This window comes from Scyliorhinus torazame, chromosome 22 (genome assembly GCF_047496885.1).
Source record: "Scyliorhinus torazame isolate Kashiwa2021f chromosome 22, sScyTor2.1, whole genome shotgun sequence".
NCBI lineage: Eukaryota > Metazoa > Chordata > Chondrichthyes > Carcharhiniformes > Scyliorhinidae > Scyliorhinus > Scyliorhinus torazame.
Genome location: NC_092728.1, coordinates 101,914,792 through 101,936,112, shown reverse-complemented (window position 1 = coordinate 101,936,112; position 21,321 = coordinate 101,914,792). Strand labels below are relative to the sequence as shown.

The window sequence follows — 21,321 nt, the reverse complement described above, 5'->3', positions numbered from 1 at the left end:
GCATTAGCTATGAGGAGAGGTTCAATAAACTTGGTTTGTTCTCACTGGAACGAAGGAGGTTGAGGGGTGACCTGATAGAGGTCTACAAAATTATGAGGGGCATAGACAGAGTGGATAGTCAGAGGCTTTTCCTCTGCCCTTTTTGCTTTACCACTCATCTTAGTGTCGTCTGCAAACTTTGACACATTGCACTTGGTCCCCAACTCCAAATCGTCTATGTAAATTGTGAACAACTGCGGACCCAACACTGATCCTTGAGGGACCCCACTAGTTACAGGTTGCCAACCAGAGAAACACCCATTTATCCCCACTCTCTGCTTTCTGTTAGTTAACCACTCCTCTACACATGCTACCAGTTTACCCTCAATGCCATGCATCTTTCGTTTATGCAGCTAGAACAACTAGAAAAGTGCCTGCCTGCGACTGCTCTGCAATGAGAGCCGCCTACAGGCAGCTGCTCTTTATACCTCCCCTCAAGGGGGCGGAGCCCACAAGGGCACCAACATGATACAATCAGTACAGTACAGTACAATGGTCCATAGGTGGAGCCCACATGGGCACCAGCGTGATACAATGTAGTACAGTGGTGAATGGTTACTATAATACGTTCACCACAAGGACCGAAGGGCCCGTTTCTGTGCGGTACTTTTCTTTGATGTGGAGATGCCGGCGTTGGACTGGGGTGAGCACAGTAAGAAGTTTTACAACACCAGGTTAAAGTCCAACTTTACCTGTTGGACTTTAACCTGGTGTTGTAAAACTTCTTACTGTACTTTTCTTTGTTCTTTGTTCTTGTTTGGCACGGTGGCACAGTGGTTAGCGCTGCTGCCTCATGCCGCCGAGGACTCCGGTTCGATCCCGGCCCCGGGGCACTGTCCGTGTGGAGTTTTCACATTCTTCCCGTGTCTGCGTGGGTCTCACTCCCACAATCCAAAAAGATGGGAATTGGCCACACTAAATTGTTCCTTAATTGGGGAAAAAAAAGAATTGGGTAGTCTAAATTTTTAAAAAAATAAGTTTGAGTGGATGACGGGACCCCTTTATCTTTCCTCTCTCCCTGAGTAAATCAGTTAGTGGGAGGACCGATTGCACCCCATTTACTGCTCAGGAAGTGAAATCAAACTTTCGTTTTCTCTTTCTCCTTGTGTCCTTCTGAACCTGTGTTACACGCAGGACAGGGCTGCAACAGGTAAGTTTCATTTGTGAAAGAAACAATTAGTTTTAATCTCCTGGCCGGGACAGGGATCCCAGTAGCAGAAGTTTGAGGGCGCTTGTTGAGAAAGTATTAACATTTCTCTCTCTTTCCTGATCGCGATGCATTTCCGCTTCATGAGCCTTGCACAGCTGAGTAATTCAGACCTCGAGTTAAAGTATTTGGTGTAATGTTTTAGAGCAGGGTCCTTCATTTCGGACTATGTTCACATAGGCGTTTTAAAATCGATCTATACAGCAAATAACTGGCTGTGACAATGATCAATTCACATATGCAGTTGTCCATTTTGAAGGGGAGCATTTATATGGCGCCTTTCAGTAAGTTTCGAAACACCGCCTCCGTTCTAATGGAGGAAAACTAGAGCACGGCAAGATCCCACAATCAGCAATGTAGCGCTGACCAGATAATCCCTTTTGATGATGTTGAGTGGGGGTAAATATTGGCCAGGAGGGAGTCTTAACCCTCTGGCCCCTTGACCCACTGCCCCTTCATTGTTATATCGCAAGTAACTTAAAACATAATAAATACTAGTCAGCACAGGTTTTCAAAGGGAAGTCACACTTGACAAACCTTATTGAATTCTTTGAAGAGGCAACAGAAAGGATCGGCAAGATTGATGGAGTAGATGCATCATATTGGGTTTTTCAGACTGTCTTTGCTAAGGTACCTCACATTAGACTAATGCGAGAGGATGGATAGCGAGCCGGGGAGGCAGTGGCGGGGTGCTATTGTCGCTGTGCTAGTAATCCAGAGACCCAGGGCAATGTCCTCAGCAAATTTGAATTCAGTGATATCTGGAATTAAAGTCCATGAAACTATTGGGCAGCACGGTAGCACAGTGGTTAGGACAATTGCTTCACAGCTCCAGGGTCCCAGGTTCGATGTCTGTGCGGGGTCTGCACGTTCTCCCCGTGTGCGCGTGGGTTTCCTCCGGGTGCTCCGGTTTCCTCCCACAGTCACAAAGATGTGCAGGTTAGGTGGATTGGCCATGCTAAACTGCCCTTAGTGTCCAAAATTGCCCTCAGTGTTGGGTGGGGTTGCTGGGTTATGGGGATAGGGTGGAGGTGTGGGCTTGGGTAGGCTGCTCATTCCAAGAGCCGGTGCAGACTCGATGGGCCGATTGGCCTCCTGCACTGTAAATTCTATGAAATCTATGATTGTCGTTAAAAATTCCTGCAAAGGAAATCTGTCGACCTTTCCTGGTCTACATGTGACTCCTGAGGTTGACACTTAAATTGACCTCAGGGTTGGGCAATTGGGCCAGCCAGCGACCCCCACATCCCATGAATAAAGCTGGCCACAAAACAAAACAACAGAGGGGCTGAAAGGCCTACTCCTGCTCCTCGATTCTTTGATAGAAAGGTGGGAAGTTTTGTTCCTCAGGGATCAGCACTGTGATGACTGTCATTCTTAATTTGTTTCAAAGGTTTGGTCTTGGGAATTTGTACTGTGACGTGGTTGGTGTTGGTGGTGGTGGGGGCTAATTTTCACAATGCCCTTGGAGGTGGAGGGGGGGGTGGTTGGAAAATGAGAACAAATGTCACTGGACGGGAACGCTGATGTGTTCCCGTCTCCGACCACTTTTCCCAGTCAGCTTGTGTGCCTGACCGACAGTCCACTTAGAAGTGGAGAGGGAGGCTAATTGCATTGTTACTGAATCAATTTGCAACGACTTTGCCAGGGAAACCTTACCAGTGGCAGCTCATTAACTCACAGGCAGTCGGTGCACAATGGGAGGTTGACGCAGAGTGAAAATAACACGCAATCTGAACACTAAAGTTAAAAATAAATAAATTTGGAGTACCCAATTCATTTTTTCCTATTAAGGGGCAGTTTAGCGTGGCCAATCCACCTACCCTGCCCATCTTTGGGTTGTTGGGGGCGAGATCCACGCAGACACGGGCGACATCAGTGGCCCCGTTTTCTAGCAGCCTCTGCCGAATGTAGTTAGACCGGACCCCAGCCACGTAGGTGGCCCGGATCATCAGTTTCATGTGCTCATCGGCCTTCACGTCCTTGCAATTGCAGTTACGGGCGAGTTCTCTCGGTACTCGTCCAGCGGTTCCCCGGCGCGTTGACGGCGGGTAGTGAGGAGGTGCCGCACTTCGTCCACGGGCTTCACGAACTGCCCATTAGGAATCGCGACCGCCGCTTCGTACGTGGCTGCGTCCTGCATCATACCCGAGATTCGGTGGCTCACCCGGCCGTGGAGGATGCGCAGCTTGAGGGCATCGGAGAAAGGCGTTTCGAAGGAGTCGAGGTAGGCCTCAAAACAGCGGAGCCAGTGGGAGAAGATTTCCTTAGCTTCTGCTGCTCGTGCGTCGCGTTCCAGTTTATCAGGCTTTAGAGCGGCTTCCATAGCGATGTCTTTGGTTAATAAATTGATGTACCATCAATTCACTACAAGACGATGAGAGCGAGTGAACATAGGCTTTATTAACCAAGAACCTGCCTGCCTGTGACTGCTGTACAAATGAGCGCCGCCCCCAGGCGGCCGGTCTATATACCGTCCGAGGAGGGGTGGAGCCCACCAGGTTTCCAGTACAATACCTGGAAGGAGATCATATTACCATTGGGACATTGCTATACAGACAGCTTATACGATGGTGAATACATTCACCACACCTATTAAGGGGCAATTTAGCGTGGCCAATCCACCTACCCTGCACATCTTTGGGTTGTGGGGGCGAGACCCACGCAGACACAGGGAGAATGTGCAAACTCCACATGTACAGTGACTCAGGGCCAGAATCGAACCTGGAACCTCGCCGCCGTGAGGCAGAAGTGCTAACCACTGCGCCATCGTGCTGCCCTCGAACATTAAAGTTATCATGAAGTCATCCATAGGCCCAGGCTCACTATTACAAGGGTAGCTCATTGAGAACGCTGTCACAGACAGTGCTCATGGGTACAGAGATGGCTGCCTTCTCTTGCATCTATTCTCTCTTCTCCCATTAGAGGCGGCATGGCAGCACAGTGGTTGGCACTGTTGCTTCACAGCTCCACAGGTTCGATTCCTGGCTTGGGTCACTGTCTGTGCGGAGTCTGCACGTTCTCCCCGTGTCTGCGTGGGTTTCCTCCGGGTGCTCCGGTTTCCACCCACAGTCCAAAGATGTGCAGGTTAGGTGGATTGACTGTGCTAAATTGCCCTTAGCATCTAAAAAGGTTAGAGAGGTTACTGGGTTACGGGGATGGGATGGAGGTGTGGGCTTGGATAGGGTGCTCTTTCCAAGGCCGGTGCAGACCCGATGGTCCGAATGGCCTCCTTCTGCACCGTAAATTCTATGACTCTATGATTCACCTCAGCAGCACTCTCACGGCAGCATCTGTTCTTTAAAATTGTCCGCTGATGTGCCCTCCCACCACCTCAACCTGCCCACCATCCCTAATTGGAGAGTGATGCTGAAGGCAGGTTCTTAATTGGGTGCTTCCAGGATGTTTGCGTCTGCGGCCTCGTTAGCGTAGCAAACTGGGTTGTGACCCGGAAATTGTCCGGAGTAAAATCTTGGTGGGAAACATCAGCCCATAATTCCTAAATTTGCAGACGGCACCAAAGTGAAGGATGTAGTTGATGCGAAGGAAGACTGTGATCAGCATTCAATTGGCAAATTCGTTTCAGTATAGATGATGATGGACTAAAAATGTTACCTACACTGCTTCCAAAGATATGTTGGCGAGTGAATGGGCAAAACTGTGGCAAATGGATTTCAATATGGGCAAATGTGAGACCATCCACTTTGGACCTAAACAGCAGAATGTTTTCTAAATGGCAAAAAGCTGGAAGCAATTTGGGATTCCAGGTACATAGATCTTTAAAATGCTGGGGATGGGTACAGAAAACAGTCAAACAGTCCTCATATTGAGAGGACTAGGATACAAGGAGGTAGAAATTATGCCACAGCCACCCTGGTTCGATACACTGCACCTGGCGCAATATGAGCAATTCTGGGTACTACACTTAATTTTTCCAATTAAGGGGCAATTTAGCGTCGCCAATCCACTGCCTTCCACATCTTTGGGATGTGGGAGTGAGACCCGCGCAGACACGGGGAGAATGTGCAAACCCCTCACGGACTGTAACCCGGGGCCGGGATCGAACCCGGGTCCTCGGCGCCCTGAGGCAGCAGTGCTAACCACTGAGCCACCGTGACAGCCACTCACTTAGAATGAATATATTGGCCTTGGAGGAAGTGTTTAATAGATTTATCAGAATGTTATCTGAATTCCAAAGGTTAAATTACGGGGAGAGGCGAACCAAACTGGGTCAAAAACAGAAAATGCTGGGTATTTTCTGAAATAAATTTAGAGTATCCAATTATTTTATTTTCCCAGTTAAGAGACCATGGCCAATCGACCTACCCGACACATCTTTTGGGTTGTGGGGATGATACCCACGCAGACACGGGGAAAATGTGCAAACTCCACACGGAGAGTGACCCGGGGCCGGGATCGAACCTGGGACCTCGGCGCCGTGAGGCAGCAGTGCTAACCACTGCACCATCGTGCTAATGCTGGGAATTCTCAGCGGGTCTGACAGCATCTGTGGAGAGAAAGTAGAGCTAACATTGCAAATCTGGACGACTCTTGGTCAGAGCAAACTCGGGTTGAGTTCCCCGGAATTTACGGTGTCATCTGGTTAAAGTTTTCAAGATATGGCGGGGAACCGGAAGGATAGAGAGAAATTATTTCTGCTGGTTTGCGAGCCTAGGTACAGTCCAAAAATCGGAGCTAGACTTTTCAGGGATGGAATTAGGAAACTCTTCTTCACAGGGAGGACCAGATTATTTTAATAATAATGCTAATAATCTTTATTAGTGTCGCAAGTGGGCTTACGTTAACACTGCAATGAAGTTACTGTGAAAATCCCCTAGTCGCCACATTCCGGCGCCTGTTCGGGTACACAGAGGGAGAATTCAGAATGTTCAGTTCACATAACAAGCACATCTTTTGGGACTTGTGGGAGGAAACCGGGGCACTCGGAGGAAACCCACGCAGACATGGGGAAAACGTGCAGACTCCACACAGACAGTGACCCAAGCGGGAATCGGACCTGGGACTCTGGAGCTGTGAAGCAACAGTGCTAACCACTGTGCTACCGTGGCTCCCCATACACTCCAATCACAGGATTAAGACTTGACCCCATAGCCGGCTGACTCAGAGGCAGGGGGTCCACAGCTAACATGCTTGAAGCCCATCACAGTCAAAATCTACGGGATGTTTAACAAATTCATCAAAACTGCTGCTTAATTTTTCAAAATGCCACATTTGTTTTTCAGCCATTCGCACGAAAATAAAACTTACCAGGTGCAGACCGACAAAACATGGCAATGCTGAATGGTGGATACTTTATAGCAATGCTGGTAGCGCTGGGGGGAATAATATACATGGGAATGTTCACCTATTCCTACTTCAGCTGTGAGAGCTGTGATAATGAGTGGATATCGCTGGATGTAAAAGGTCAAGTTTTAATTTAAACTGCTTTCTAACTGTACGTTTTACCTTGCGATTGCTGCTCATGTCACTGAAATGGCAATGGCTGTTGAAAATAACCCTAACCCTATCCCTAACCCTAATTTGGATTCCAGCCTTAACTGTTCCAGTGCTCTCCCGGCTGGCCTCATGTCCTCCATCTTGTGCAAGCATGTGTTCATTCCAAATTCTGCTCCCCCTGTATCCTAACTCACACCAAGTCACATTCGCATCCCGCTCCCTGGGCCCGCTGACCTACATTGGATCGTGGTCCAGCTATGCCTCAATGTTAAACTTCTTATTTTCCTGTGGCCTAAACTGTATCTCTGTAACCCCAACAGCTCTGCAATGCCCCCCCCCTCCCCCACCCCCAAGATCTCTGACTTCCTTTAATTTTGACCTGTTGCAGATTCCACTTTTAATTTTACAGTGGCAGTCATGTCTTCAGCTTCCTAAATAACCCCGAAGCTCTGTAATTTCCCTCCTCATCCTCTCCACCCCTCCACCTCTCCCTCTTTAAGACCGTCCTCAAAATCCTCCCCTTTGACCAAGCTATTAGTCATCTGGCCCAGTATCTCCCACCACGACAGATGGTGTAATTTCAAAAAAAGAGTCTGGATCTAACGATGACCGTGAAACCTTTGTCGATCGTTGTAAAAACCCATCTGGTTCACTAAGGTCCTTATAGGGGAAGAAATCTGCCATACTTGAACTGGTCTGGCCGACAGCTGACTCCAGATCCACAGCAGTGCGGTTTGACTGTTAACTGCCCTCTGAAATAGCCACTCCAGCAAGCCACTGGGTAGAAGGATAATTAGGGATGGGCAATAATTGCTGGTCACCCACAGCCTACAACCCAGCAATGAAGAGCCAAGAAAACTCCTTCGGGCGACACGGTGGCGCAGTGGGTTAGCCCTGCTGCCTCACGACACCGAGGACCCGGTTCGATCCCGGCTCTGGGTCACTGTCCGTGCGGAGTTTGCACATCCTCCCCGTGTCTGCGTGGGTTCCGCCCCCACAACCCAAAGATGTGCAGGGTAGGTGGATTAGCCACGCTAAATTGCCCCTTAATTGGAAAAAATGAATTGGGCTCTTTAAATTTATTTTTATAAAAATAAATCTTACGTCGCTTGGTGTCACATTGTGTTTGATAACCGCTCCTGTGAAGCACCTTGGGACATTTGATTGTGTTAAAGGTGCTATATAAATGTAAAGTGTTGTGGTTATTGTCAAGTCCACAACTCTGGTTATTCTATCCTTTGACCAATATTCTTCGCCTTTTCACAGACGTTACACCAGCCACAGCTAACTACAAATCAAGCTTCAGGAAAAATACATCAGAAGCAAAGAGTATCAAATGTCTCCATGATTCCTGACCCGTCTGTACTTTGTTTAACACAAGTGCATTCTTGCTGCGGATTCAGTGAGAATGTCACTTCGCGAGGACAGGTGATAGAAAAGCAAAATATTGCAGATGCTGCAGATCTGAAATAAAATCAGAAAGTGCTGGAAACATTCAGCGGGTCTGACAGCATCTAAGGAGGCAGAAGCAGAGTTGACGCTTCGAGTCCAGTATGACCCTTCTTTGGAACACGAGTGGTAGCATTTCAATATTTAGTGAATTTTGTATCTCAGATATTACAGTTAGTTGCTAGGCTACAGCGTTTGTAATGAGAATACACAAACAACAGAGGATTACATAGGACATCTGAGTTGGAATCAGGCCACTCGGCCCAACCATTCCATGTCGTACTTAACGCTCAACTCCAGCCTCCTCCCATTTTTCCACATCTAAATCTATCATCATAACTCTCGACTTCCTTCCCTCCCATTTGCTTCGCACTACCATTTGCAATAATATTCGCCAGTAGGATAATGGCCGGGATCTTCCTGGCCCACTGAAGGCAAATCCCGCCATGAGATTCCCGACGTTGGAGTGTGCTAGGACGTGAAACCCCGTTGACAAAGGCGGGATCAGAATATCCTGCCAGCCCGCCGGCCGATGGCAGGGCTGACGGGTAGCACGTCCCAGGGGAGGGGAGGCGCACAGAAAATCCCCCCCAACGGCTTTGATTTGCCCAATCATAGGATCCCTGCAGTGCCAAAGGAAGCCCATTGGCCCATCGAGTCTGCACCGACCCACTGAAAGTGCCCCCTACCTGGGCGCAGTCCCCCGCCCTATCCCCGTAACCCCGCCTAACCTGCACATCGTTTGGACACTAACGGGCAATTTTTACCACGGCCAATCCACTGAACCTGCACATATTTGGACTGTGGGAGGAAACCGGAGGCCATATCTGCCTCTCAGGTGGACGTGAGAGATTCCATGTCACCATTCCGAACAAGAGCAGGGAAGCTCTCCCCAGTGTCCGGGGCGCCCAACATTTATCCCTCAATCAACATCAGATTATTTGAACATTATCACATTGCTGTCTGTGGGAGGTTGCTGCGAGCAAATTGGCTGCTGGGGTCCCAGGCTCAAATCCCGCCACTCCACATGGTGAAATTTGAATTCAATAAAAATCTGGAATTTAAAAAGTCTAATTATGACCATGAAACCATTGTCGTAAAAACCCACCTGGTTCACTAATGTCCGTCAGCGAACGAAATCTGCCATCCTTAATTGGTCTGGCCTACACGTGACTCCAGACCCACAGCAATGTGGTTGCCCTCAAGGGCAATTAGGGATGGGCAATAAATGCTGGCACAGCCTGCGATGGCCACGTCCCATGAACAAATAATAATTTTTAAATCCATAGAATTCCAACAGCGCAGAAGGAGGGAATTCAGCCCTGCACGTCCCACCGAAAGAGCACGTTACTGAGGCCTACTCCCCCGCCCTGTCCCTGCAACCCCAGGCATTGAACGTGGCCAATCTACCTAACCTGCACTTCTTTGGACTCTGGGAGGAAATCGGAGCACCCGGAGGAAACCCATGCGGAGACAGGGGAGAACATGCAAACTCCACACAGTCACCCAAGACTGGCATCGCACCTGTGTCCCTGGCACTGTGAGGCCATTGTGAGGGAGAGAGCGAGCGCGGGCACGAGAGAGAGAGCGAGCGTGCGCATGAGAGAGAGAGCGAGCGCGAGCACGAGAGAGAGAGCGAGCGCGGGCACGAGAGAGAGAGAGAGCGAGGCCTGAACCGTGTCAATACTTCAGAACGGTTTCATTGGCTGTTAAGTGCTTTAAGTTGAGCTGAGGTTGAAAGGCGCTATACAAATGCAACTTTTTCTTCTTTAACATGACTTCTATTTGCTGATTATGAATTTAGGGTTGGAGAAGGATTTCAAGCACAGATTGTTCGGGCAGCACATTGCAAGTGAAGTCATCCTGAAAGCGGTTAAAGGTTCTTTAAGTACCCCTGATCCCAAGAAACCCCTCACCATGTCTCTACACGGTCACAGTGGCACTGGCAAGAACTTTGTGAGTCAACTATTAGCACAGAACCTTTACAAAAATGGACTGACCAGCCAGTATGTCCATGTATTTATGGCTACTCTCCATTTCCCTCATGTCCAACTCATTGACCAGTATCAGGTAAATCGCTGTGTTATAATTCTAGTTTGTAAGATCTCCGGTGTAATGATGGCATGGGTCGCATGTGGTCTCACCCGTTGGGACTTCAGCGTGGCGGCTGCGGACTCAGTCCAGTGCTGCCACAGTCGGGAGAGGGCCGATCCGTGGGTAGGGGGAACATTATTTAGGGCCGGGGGCACACAGGCCGCCGCGGTGCGCACGCTCGGCCACGGACCCGGCAATTCTCCGGGCTGCATCGGGAGCTAGAACCGGGAGCTCTATGCTGCCTCCCTGCTAGCCCCCAGCAAAACAGGGCATCAGTGGCCATTTCCCCCCAGTTTTCTTGGCGTAAAACGCCACCGTTCGCACGCCAGAGTGGGGACATAGTCGCCAAATCGGAGAATCCAGCCCGTTTTAGCAACTCACAGATAGGTGAAAATCCTGATTTTGTGCAGCTTTTAATGCTGGATGATTTCTGAAATGAAGTTTGTTGCGTTTTGCTTTGCATTTATCATGGACCAAAACTGATGTAGAACATGGACTGCTGATTGCAGGTTTTCGGCTGGAACTCTCTGGCTGCTAATGGGATTCTCCGGTCCTGTCGGCAGTGCACCCCCCTACCCCCGGGTTTCCCGGCAGCATGAGGTGGTTTCAACAGGATTCCCGGGCGCGATTCTCTGAGCCCCGGGCCGGAGTCGCCGCAACCGCGCCACACCGTTTGACGCGACGCCGATCGCGGGCCGCTGTACGCGGCGGGGGCCGCCGATTCTCCGGCCCGGATGGGCCGAGCGGCCGCGTGGAAAAAGCAGAGTCCCGCCGGCGCCGTCCACACCTGGTCGCTGCCGGCGGGAACTCTGTGCGAAGGGTTGGGGGGGTGGCCTGTGGGGGTGGTGGTGGTGGGGGGGGTGGCTCCGTCCCCGGGGGGGGGGGGGGGTCTCTCCGAAGGTGTCTGGCCCGCGATTGGGGCCCACCGATCACCGGGCCGGCCCCCCCATGCCCCCCCCCCCCCCCCCCCCCCCCCCCCCGGGCCTACTTTTTTGGCCGGCCGGCCCCTGAACCCCCACGCCATGTTGCGTAGGGGCCGGCGCGCTGAAGACGTCCCCCACGCATGCGCGGCCCAGCTGTGCATGCGCGGGGTTGGCGCGTGGCCCATTTGGCGCCGGGAAGTGGGGGCCAGAATCGGTCCTCCCCCGCGCCCGTTTTGCGCCGTCGTGAAACGCGACGGCCTTCACGACGGCGCAAACACTTAGTCTACATTTTGGAGAATCGCGCCCCCCGTGACAGCGGCGGGACCAGTGAAACACGCGTCTGGGAGAACGGAGAATCCCGCCCATCATCTTTCCTCCACTGTCGCTGGGTGCAAATCCTAGAATTCCCTCCGGAGCAGCATGAGTGGGAGCGCAGTCTCCGTGCAGGCTGCAGAGGTTCAAGTAGGCGGTTCACCTTCTCAAGGGCAATGTGAATGGTGAATAACAAATACCTTGCTAGCGATGCTAGCATCCCAATATTTCATTTTAAACAACCCTATTTGACGGTGAGCATCCCTAATCCTCTGAAATTGGGTCTTAAACTACCTTAAACCCAACACTATTAGCGAGAGAAGCACAACATTTTTATTTATTTTTGTGCCAATGTATTGTATTAAATGTCATTGCTTATCAGCCAGGACTCCCTACAAGGTGCATATCCAGGGCATCATGGTCAATGCCAGGTGTTTAGTCTGCGGGAGTGTAAGGTTGGGCAGCTGGTCACGGGTGGGGGTGGAAAGGTATTATCCGGTTTCCTGGGATTTGTGGCTGGTTTAGATGAAACAAAGGGCGGTATCAGAAAGAATCACAGATAGGGATTTTTTGACACTAGGGGAATCGAGGGATATGGGTAGAGTCTGAGAAAGTGGAGTTCAGGCGAAAGGTCAGCCATGCTCATGTTGGATGAATGGCAGAGCAGGCTTGAGGGACTGGGTCGATTTCTCGGTGGCGGAGTGGTTGGCACTGCTGCTTCACGGTGCCGATGACCCAGGTTCGATCCCAGCCCCGGGTCACTGTCCATGTGGAGTTTGCACATTCTCCCCGTGTCTACAAGGGTTTCATCCCCACAACCCAAAGATGTGCAGGGTAGGTGGATTGGTCACGCTAAATTGCCCCTTATTTGGAAAAATGTTAAAAACTTAAACAGACATTTGAACAAAATTGGTACATTACTGTGTGTGGGTGACCTCCGCTGGACAAACCAAACTAACGGGACATTCAGCTCATAGCTGATGTCCATCTAACAGCTGGTGCGATGTGTTCCACCAATTACTTGTAAATGATATTGGGAGGAATTTTTTGTTGTTGTTGCATTTTTCTCTCCTACCCGAGAACGTCAGAAATTGGCACCGGAGAAATCGACCCACTGTCAAACCTGCTCTGCCATTCATCCAACATGAACATAGCTGACCTTCCGCCTGAACTCCACTTTTTCAGACTCTACCCATGTCCTTTGATTCCCCCAGTGTCAAAAAAAGCTATCGATCCCAGTCTTGAATATACTCAACGCTGAGCATCAACAGATCTCTGGGGCAGAAAATTCCAACGATTCGCAACCCTATCGGCGAAGAAATTACTTGTCAGCTCGGTCCGAAATTGCTGACCTCTTTCCGCGAGAGGCTCTTCAGCTAGGGGAAGCAGTCTCTCAGCATCTACACTGTCAAAGCCTTAAGAATGTTATGTGTTCCAGGGAGATCACCTGTCATTCTTATCACCTCCAGAGAATATCGACCCATTCTGGGCCATTTTGTGTTAAATCGCGGTAAGATGATTGTCATTGGTCACTTGTATTTATCTTTCAATAAACTAATGGCATCGACAAGTGATGTAAAATTGAAAAGAACATAGCAGTGACGCAAGCCCACTGTTGTTGGGAATTTTTCTTTTTAATTTGCAGAATGATTTACAGAAGTGGATTCGCGGAAATGTCACATTATGTCCCAGGTCAATGTTTATCTTTGATGAAATGGACAAAATGCATCCAGGCCTCATCAACGCTATCAAGCCTTTCCTGGACTACACCAGTGAAGTCGACAAAAGTGGATTATAGAAAGGCAATTTTTCATCTTCTTGAGGTAGGTGCCAACCAAGTAACCAGCAGGTTAGGACAGGGTTCCAATTCATGATCAGTAACCAATAAACCTGGCGAAGAGACACGGATTGAAGTTAAAGTCCACTGATCCACCCCGTTCTGCAGCCACCGACATACATCCCGCTGTCCAACGGCACTTTGCTGTTTTTCTTGGCCCCGGGGGGGGATTCTCTCCACCAGGTCTGCAGCTTGCCAGCGGGAAAGGCTCCTCGCAGATCGGGGCACCATTCTGTCCGGCAGCCTGAACCTTCCTCCCCCCCCCCCCCCCCCCCCCCCCCCCCCCGCCCCACACACTTTCAAGGCCCCCCCTACTCTTTTGACCCCCCCCCCTAATCCCCCCCAACCTTGGGGAGGTCTCCCTGGCGCAGCCGGTGAGTCCCGAGCGACGGGTGAATCCGGCATCCGGATATATAAATGAGCCTTATGGCCCAGTGAGGCCGAGATTCAGATCACACCGTGCGTGACTCACGGTCGGCCTGGCGCGGAACCCGATTCGGGGATCAGCGCGATTCGCCAGTTGTGGCTGGATACGCGCCAGGCGCAACGGGGTCGCTGATTCGCGCCCATGATATTTCTAGTACGAAGTCTTACAACACCAGGTTAAAGTCCAACAGGTTTGTTTCGATGTCACTAGCTTTCGGAGCGCTGCTCCTTCCTCAGGTGAAGGAAGCACCTGAGGAAGGAGCAGCGCTCCGAAAGCTAGTGACATCGAAACAAACCTGTTGGACTTTAACCTGGTGTTGTAAGACTTCTACTGTGCTCACCCCAGTCCAACGCCGGCATCTCCACATCATGATATTTCTAAGTATTGGGCACAACGGGCCAATTTTATTCCAACCTTCCCCTGAGGAAACCTGTGGGATTGGGTGCAATGCTGGTTTTACACTCAACCTGGTTCAACTTCCCACCAAAGTTATGTGTGTGCAATGTTGAGCAGAGGGTGAAGCTGCCACCCCACCTGATCCCACTGGATTCCCGCCCTGTGAGTTGGGTTAGAAAGTGTTAGAAAGTTAGAAATGTAAAAGCTTAACTATGAAGAAGAGGAGGGCAGCACACTGGCGCAGTGGTAGCCCTGCTGCCTCACAGCGCTGAGGTCCCAGGTTCGATCCCGGCTCTGGGTCATTGTCCGAGTGGAGTTTGCACGTTCTCCCCGTGTTTGCGTGGGTCTCACCCCCACAACCCAAAGATGTGCAGGGTGGGTGGATTGGCCACGCTAAATTGCCCCTTAATTGGAAAAAAATTAATTGGGTACACTAAATTTATTTTTAAAAACTATGAAGAGGAAATCTCAAATGACTTAAAAAGCACCTTCCTGCCTATATTACATTGAATTACATTGAGTCTACAGAACAGAATTGGCTCAATGGTCCATGCCAACATTTGCGCTTCACAACAGCCTTCGCCACCCCCTCCTCTTTCACCTCTATCAGTTATTCTATTCCTTTCTTCCTGACATCTATATCTAGCTTCCCCTTCAATGCATTTATGCTATTTGTCTCAAACTGCCCCATGTGGTAACAAGTCCTACATTATCATCACTCTGTGGGTCTCTTGAATTCACTGTTGGAGTGATGCTTGTTGGTCTTGCTGGGGATGATCAATGACACCCAATTCTCGTTGCCTCCAAATAGCAATACTGGTGGCGACAAGATAAATGAACATACCTTAAGCGTTTTGATGAGTGGAAAGACAAGCGAGAGCATTAAGCTGAGTGAGCTGGAAGAGGAACTCTCCATGACGGTTTTCAACAATTCCAACAGTAAGTCTGTGTCACTCAGGATACAAAGGTGCACAAAAATCTATCGACAAAACAAATTTGGGCTGCTTCACATTCCCCCTCAGGCACAGCCCTGAACAATTGTGGACATAGTCTATATTGCTTTTGTTCCTCTCCTCTACATCGCGTACAATAGCAAGGAAGTCATGATGAACCTTGAAAAACAATGGTGAAGTCTTAACTGGAGTATTTTGTCTCCAGCGCTGGACTTTAGAAAGGACTCAAAACCTTTAGCGAGGGAGCAGAAAGGATCCAGAAGAATGGTTCCAAGCATTCCATGGCGGCACAGTAGCACACTGGTTAGCACAGTTGCTTCACAGCTCCAGGGTCCCGGGTTCGATTCCCCGCTGGGTCACTGCCTGTGCGGAGTCTGCACATTCTCCCCGTGTGTGCGTGGGATTCCTCCGGGTGCTCCGGTTTCCTCCCACAGTCCAAAGATGGTTAGGTGGATTGGCCGTGATAAATTGCCCTTAGTGTCCAAAAGGGTTGCTGGGCTGCAGGGATGGGGTGGAGATGTGGGTATAAGTAGGGTGCTCTTTCCAAGAGCCGGTGCAGACCCAATGAGCCGAATGGTCTCCTTCTGCACTGTAAATTCTACGATTCTATCATTCTTTAGGAACCTCAGTTGCGTACAGAAACTGGGGAAGCCGAGGTCATTGGCTGTTGAAAGAGGAAGGTTAGATGGAGGGCTGTTCAAAATCATGCATCTGGACAGAGTGGAGAGGGAGAAACTGTTCCCGTTGGCAGAAACATTTTAAATCTGAGGTAGATATATGTTTGTTGAGCAAAGACATTAAGTGATGTGGGCCAAAGGTAGGTAGGTACATGGAGTTAGTCGACAGATCAGACATGATCTCATTGAATGGTGGGACAGGCTCGAGGGGCTGAATGGTCTTCTACTCCTGTTCCTATTATAGAGTGTAGAGGGCACCGAATCAAGGTGATTGGCAAAAGAAACAGTGATGATGACATGAGGAAAAGCTTTTTTCTGAACGCAGTGAGTGGTTCGGCTTTTAAATGCACAGTCTGAGGGTATGAAGAAGAGAAATTCAGTCATGGTTTTCAAAACAGAAATGGGTAATTGTCTGAACGGTTTCCTTCTGCGCTGAAACCATTTTCTAATTCTATGCTAAAAGGATGAATCGGGGATGAAGCCTAAAAATGTCCTTTTCCTCAAATACTGGTTTAAGATTCTGGCAGGAGACAACTCATTGGGCAGCAGGGTAGCACAAGTGGATAGCACTGTGGCTTCACAGCGCCAGGGTCCCACGTTCGATTCCCCGCTGGGTCACTGTCTGTGCGGAGTCTGCACGTTCTCCCTGTGTCTGCGTGGGTTTCCTCCGGGTGTTCAGGTTTCCTCCCACAGTCCAAAGATGTGCAGGGGAGACTAGGACCCGGGGGCACAGCCTTAGAATAAAAGGGAGTCACTTTAGAACAGAGATTAGGAGAAATTTCTTCAGCCAGAGAGTGGTGGGTCTGTGGAATTCATTGCCACAGAGGGCGGTGGAGGCCGGGACGTTGAGTGTCTTTAAGACAGAAGTTGATAAATTCTTGATTTCTCGAGGAATTAAGGGCTATGGAGAGAGAGCGGGTAAATGGAGTTGAAATCAGCCATGATTGAATGGTGGAGTGGACTCGATGGGCCGAATGGCCTTACTTCCATTCCTATGTCTTATGGTCTTAAGGTTAGGTGGATTGGCCATGAGAAATTGCCCAATTAGTGACCAAAAAAGTTTGGAGGGGTTATTGGGTTACGGGGATTGGGTTTAAATGGGTCGGTGCAGACTCGATGGGCCGAATGGCCTCCTTGTGCACTGTATGTTCTATGTTCTAACAACAATAAAAACTCAAAGTGTCAGCAATCTGTCTTCTCACTTCTGTGACGTAGGTTCAAATTCAACTGAGATGAATTAGCCAAACCTAGGGTTGTGTCCGCTGGAATTCAGAAGGTTATGGGGCGATTTGAATGACATATTAAAGACATTAAAGGGAACAGATGGGAGAGAATGGGAGAATCCATTGCACTGGTTGGGGAGTATAAGATTAGGGGAATAGTCAAAAAATTAGAACCAGACTTTTAGGAAACGATTCTACACAAAGGGTGTCGGAAGATTCAAACACTCTTCCGTAAATAGCACTGGATGCGAGATCAATTGTTAGTTTTATATCTGAGGTTGGTAAATACTTGTCACCTGGATGTATTATGGGATTATGGGGCAAAGGTGGGTATGTGGAGCGAAGTTGCAGATCAGCCATGATCTCCTAGCTCAAGGGGCTGAATGGACTCCTCCTGTTCCTTTGTTCCTAAAAAGGTAAAAGAGCCCTCTCCTCAGTCCCAGCCCAGCCTGTCAGCACCTTGTACCTCTGACACACCTGGTTCAGTAAAGCAATGGAGGGTACTAGTGGGATCACCAAAAAATGCCCATCTTAAGCCACAATTACTCTGATTGAGCCCACGGCGTGCCTGCAAATTAACCAATGGCTAGCAGAAGCGTAGTGATCAGATCAAACCTCGACTTCGATCTCCAGTTCGATACTGAGTGCAACAGTTGTGCTGGTGTGATTCGGGGGGGGGTGGGGGAGGGTTCACCTCAACTGCTCTCAGTCCCAGGGAAAAGGAAAGAAATCTCTCGAGCTTCTCTTTTCTGCTCACTAACCCGTGACTCCTGCTGAATCTACTCCTGGGCATTGATGGGGCGAGGATGGAACCAGGTTGCTAATGTTCGCCCGCAAGTTTCACAGTGTCAGTGATTACAAGAGTAATGCAATGGTGGGCAATGAGCATCAGAGAGAATGCTCATAGGAGAGAAGGAGAGGAGAAAACTGGCGCTGAAAGGAGGGGACTAAAAGATTAAAAAAACAAGCAGAGTTATTTGTTTTATCCAACATGTTAACATTAAGAAAAAAATGTTTCTCTTACAGGTGGGTTCTGGCAGACTAACCTCATCCAAACCAACTTGATTGACTATTTTATTCCCTTCCTACCCCTGGAGTTTAAACATGTCATGTCATGCGTGAGAGCTGAACTTGAATCCAGAGGCGTGAAGAATGAGGGCATTGTCGCCACAATAGCAAGCAGCTTGGTCTACTATCCGAAAGAGGAGAAACTGCTGTCAGTGAAAGGCTGTAAGACAGTGGTCTCCAAAGTGAACCTGTATTTCTAAGTGATGGAGTTTTCAGGAGGAAGGTTCCACGTGTCTCTTTGGTGTGGACAGAATCCCTGGGACTGATTGACAAGGCACCAATCTCCGTTAACTGAAAACCCCCTCACGACTAGATCATTACCTTGAAAATCGCAACAAGCAAATGGGTAACTGCCCAGTGTTTCTCTGGTGTTTAACACATGCTCCTGTGGAAGCTGAAGAACGGATGATCATGTTGTCTGATCGACATTAGAAAACACCCAACGGAAGCAATTTTTATAATCTTATCTTTATTAGTGTCGCATGTAGGCTTACATTACCACTGCAATGAAGTTACTGTGAGAAGCCGCTCGTAGCCACACTCCGGCGCCTGTTCAGGTGCACAGAGGGAGAATTCAGAATGTCCAATTCACCTAGCAAGCTCGTCTTTCGGGATTTGTGGGAGGAAACCGGAGAGCCCGGAGGAAACCCACGCAGGCACGGGGAGAACGTGCAGACTCCGCACAGACAGTGACCCAAGCCGGGAATTGAACCTGGGACCCTGGCGCTGTGAAGCAACAGTGCTAACCCACTGAAAGTAACTTTGTTTGTAGGGTTCGTTTTTGCAGTGAAGTGTGAGTGAAATATTTAGGGTGTTTACACCCATTTCTTTCAACCCAGGATCCCGTTTAGCCACGCTGTAAGTATTTTTCTACCGCTGTTGGGTTGTGTCACAAATCGCTGGAAATTTGTTGCTTATTAATTGCTGGTTGATTACAGAGAAATACCGCAGTGCAACACAGATAATAGTAGAAGTAAATTACTTTTTAAATTTAAAAAAAAAACAACAAATGTTTCGGGGGGGGTGTTAGATCTGTGGTGCTGTGCATTTTCGCTGTTTGTTCTCTGCGCTAAAGTTTCAAGTTGGGGCCAAGATCATTGGTGAGAAAACAAAAGACGGTGAAAGCAAGTATCCAACTGAATTAGCTTGCCACAAGTGGCATTACTGAAAGGGGAGGTGGCTGTGCTAGAAAGGCAAGAATGTTGATCCAAAAAAACAACTGGCTGTGGAACACTCCGGGGTAAGGAACCTCCTTGCTTAGAGGTTTGTACAAATGACGACTGGTGCCGCAGGAGGGCCTTAGATGCGTAATCAACTGAGGTGTTTAAAGAGCAGATAGGTACATCTGTGGGAGGCAGGACTACCAAGGGAGATGCAGAGCCTCCTGCAAACTGAGAATGAAAGCAGCAGTTCAGTGAACATAACTGATAGAGCAGGCGCAACTGGTCCAAAACAATGTACTCTTGGGCTTACTGAATTTGACCTTTCAATGTGCTTAGTTTGCTCAGAATACCTAAATAACCTGCTGCCCTAGAGTAGGGTGGGGACATTGCAGGTTGAAGCCCCATTCAGATCAATTTGGTGCATTATTCATGCTAAAGACTCACTGCGGTACTGATGGGGTGCTACACTCTGGGACTTGCCATCATCCAACCAAGACCACGTGTACCCTCCCAGACGCACGTTAAAGATTCCATTGCACTATTTGAAGAAGAGCAGGGAAATCCTGCATTGGGCTGCCCCATATGTGTCTCTCAACTAACACCAACATAAATTGATTATAGGCTTCATTGCAGTCTGTTTGGCCTTGTTATGTGCAAATTATCTGATGCAAATGCATTTGTCGTATTGTGAAACAATGTAATAAAAGTAATTTTTAAAAAGTTTTCTTTGTTAGCTTTCCCCCCACCCCAGATTCAGGTATCTGCGCCATCCTCCTGCTGGGCGGAAGCAGATGTTTTTCACCCCTACTTAATTTTTGTTGCATGGATTTTATTCCCATTTCCCCTGCCTCAAACTCCAAAGTCATCATTAGGACCTGGAATGCAAGGTCGGTGGATGCAGATTCAATGATAACTTTCCAAAGGGTATTGGACAATCTGCAGTGTGGGGAGTGGGACCAGCTGAATTGCTCCTGACAGAGAGCCAGCATGGGTTTGAGAAGCCAGGTGGCCTCCTTCTGTGCTGGCACCATCCTGTCTTTCTGTGATTCCATAAGATGGGTGCAAGCTTTGGCCTGAGGGTCAAGCATTGTCCAACCAACAGGGAAGATCTTATCTGTTACTGTGGGAAACTGTTGCACTGTGAGAATGCAATGCACATGTTGGGTGATGAATGAGGCTAATCAAAGGAAATTTCCAGAAATGAATTTTTAAAAGTTTGGAATTGAAAGCCAGTCTCAGTAATGATGACCATGAAACCATCATCAATTAACGGTAGCACAGTGGTTAGCATAGTTGCTTCGCACCTCCAGGGTCCCAGGTTCGATTCCCGGCTTGCGTCACTGTCAGTGTGGAGTCTGCACGTTCTCCCCGTGTCTGCGTGGGTTTCCTCCGGGTGCCCCGGTTTCCTCCCACAGTCCAAAGATGTGCAGGTTAGGTGGATTGGCCGTGATAAATTGCCCTTTGTTGCTGGGGATAGGGTGGATGGTGCTCTTTCCAAGTGCCGGTGCAGACTCGATGGGCCGAATGGTCTCCTTCTGCACTGTAAATTCTATGATTGTTCACGTATGTCCTTTACAGTTGCAAATCTCCCATTCTTACCCAGTGTGGTCTACATGTGAGTCTAGGCCCACAGTGGTTGACTTTTACCTCCAGAAATGGCCTAGCAAGCCCCTCTGCTCAAGGGCAATTAAGCCTGGGCAAGAAACGCTGGGCCTTGCCAGCGACATCCACATCTTATTTTAAAAAAACACCCACTGAGACACAGGTCTTGGTTGGGCAGATGGTCAAGTAGTGGTAATGTTATTGGACTAATAATCAAAAGGCTCAAGTTAATGCTGTGGGGACATGGGTTCAGATCCCACCACGGCAGCTGGTGAAATTTGAATTCAATTCATTGATTTGAAATATAAAGTAGTCTCAGTAATGGTGACCATGAAATATTCATCGATCATCATACATCGCCCGTTCCCTTCGGAAAGCGGGCAGCATAATCAAAGACCCCTCCCACCCAGGCTATTCTCTCTTCCATCGGGCAGAAGATACAAAAGTCTGAGAACACGCACGAACAGATTCAAAAACAGCTACTTCCCCGCTGT

At 49.0% G+C, this 21,321-nt stretch overlaps 1 protein-coding gene across 1 annotated transcript; it reads left to right on the top strand.

Annotated features, from left to right (window-relative positions):
* Nucleotides 1–854: 854 nt before the first annotated feature.
* On the top strand, nt 855–19,948 carry LOC140399288 (torsin-1A-like). Its single transcript, XM_072488765.1, is given in 9 exon segments — nt 855–1,189; nt 3,242–3,473; nt 6,490–6,670; nt 9,957–10,222; nt 13,127–13,264; nt 13,266–13,289; nt 13,291–13,304; nt 14,953–15,080; nt 18,021–19,948. Coding segments are annotated over 7 exon segments (948 nt in total). The 5' UTR covers nt 855–1,189; nt 3,242–3,473; nt 6,490–6,534; the 3' UTR covers nt 18,263–19,948.
* Nucleotides 19,949–21,321: the final 1,373 nt, after the last annotated feature.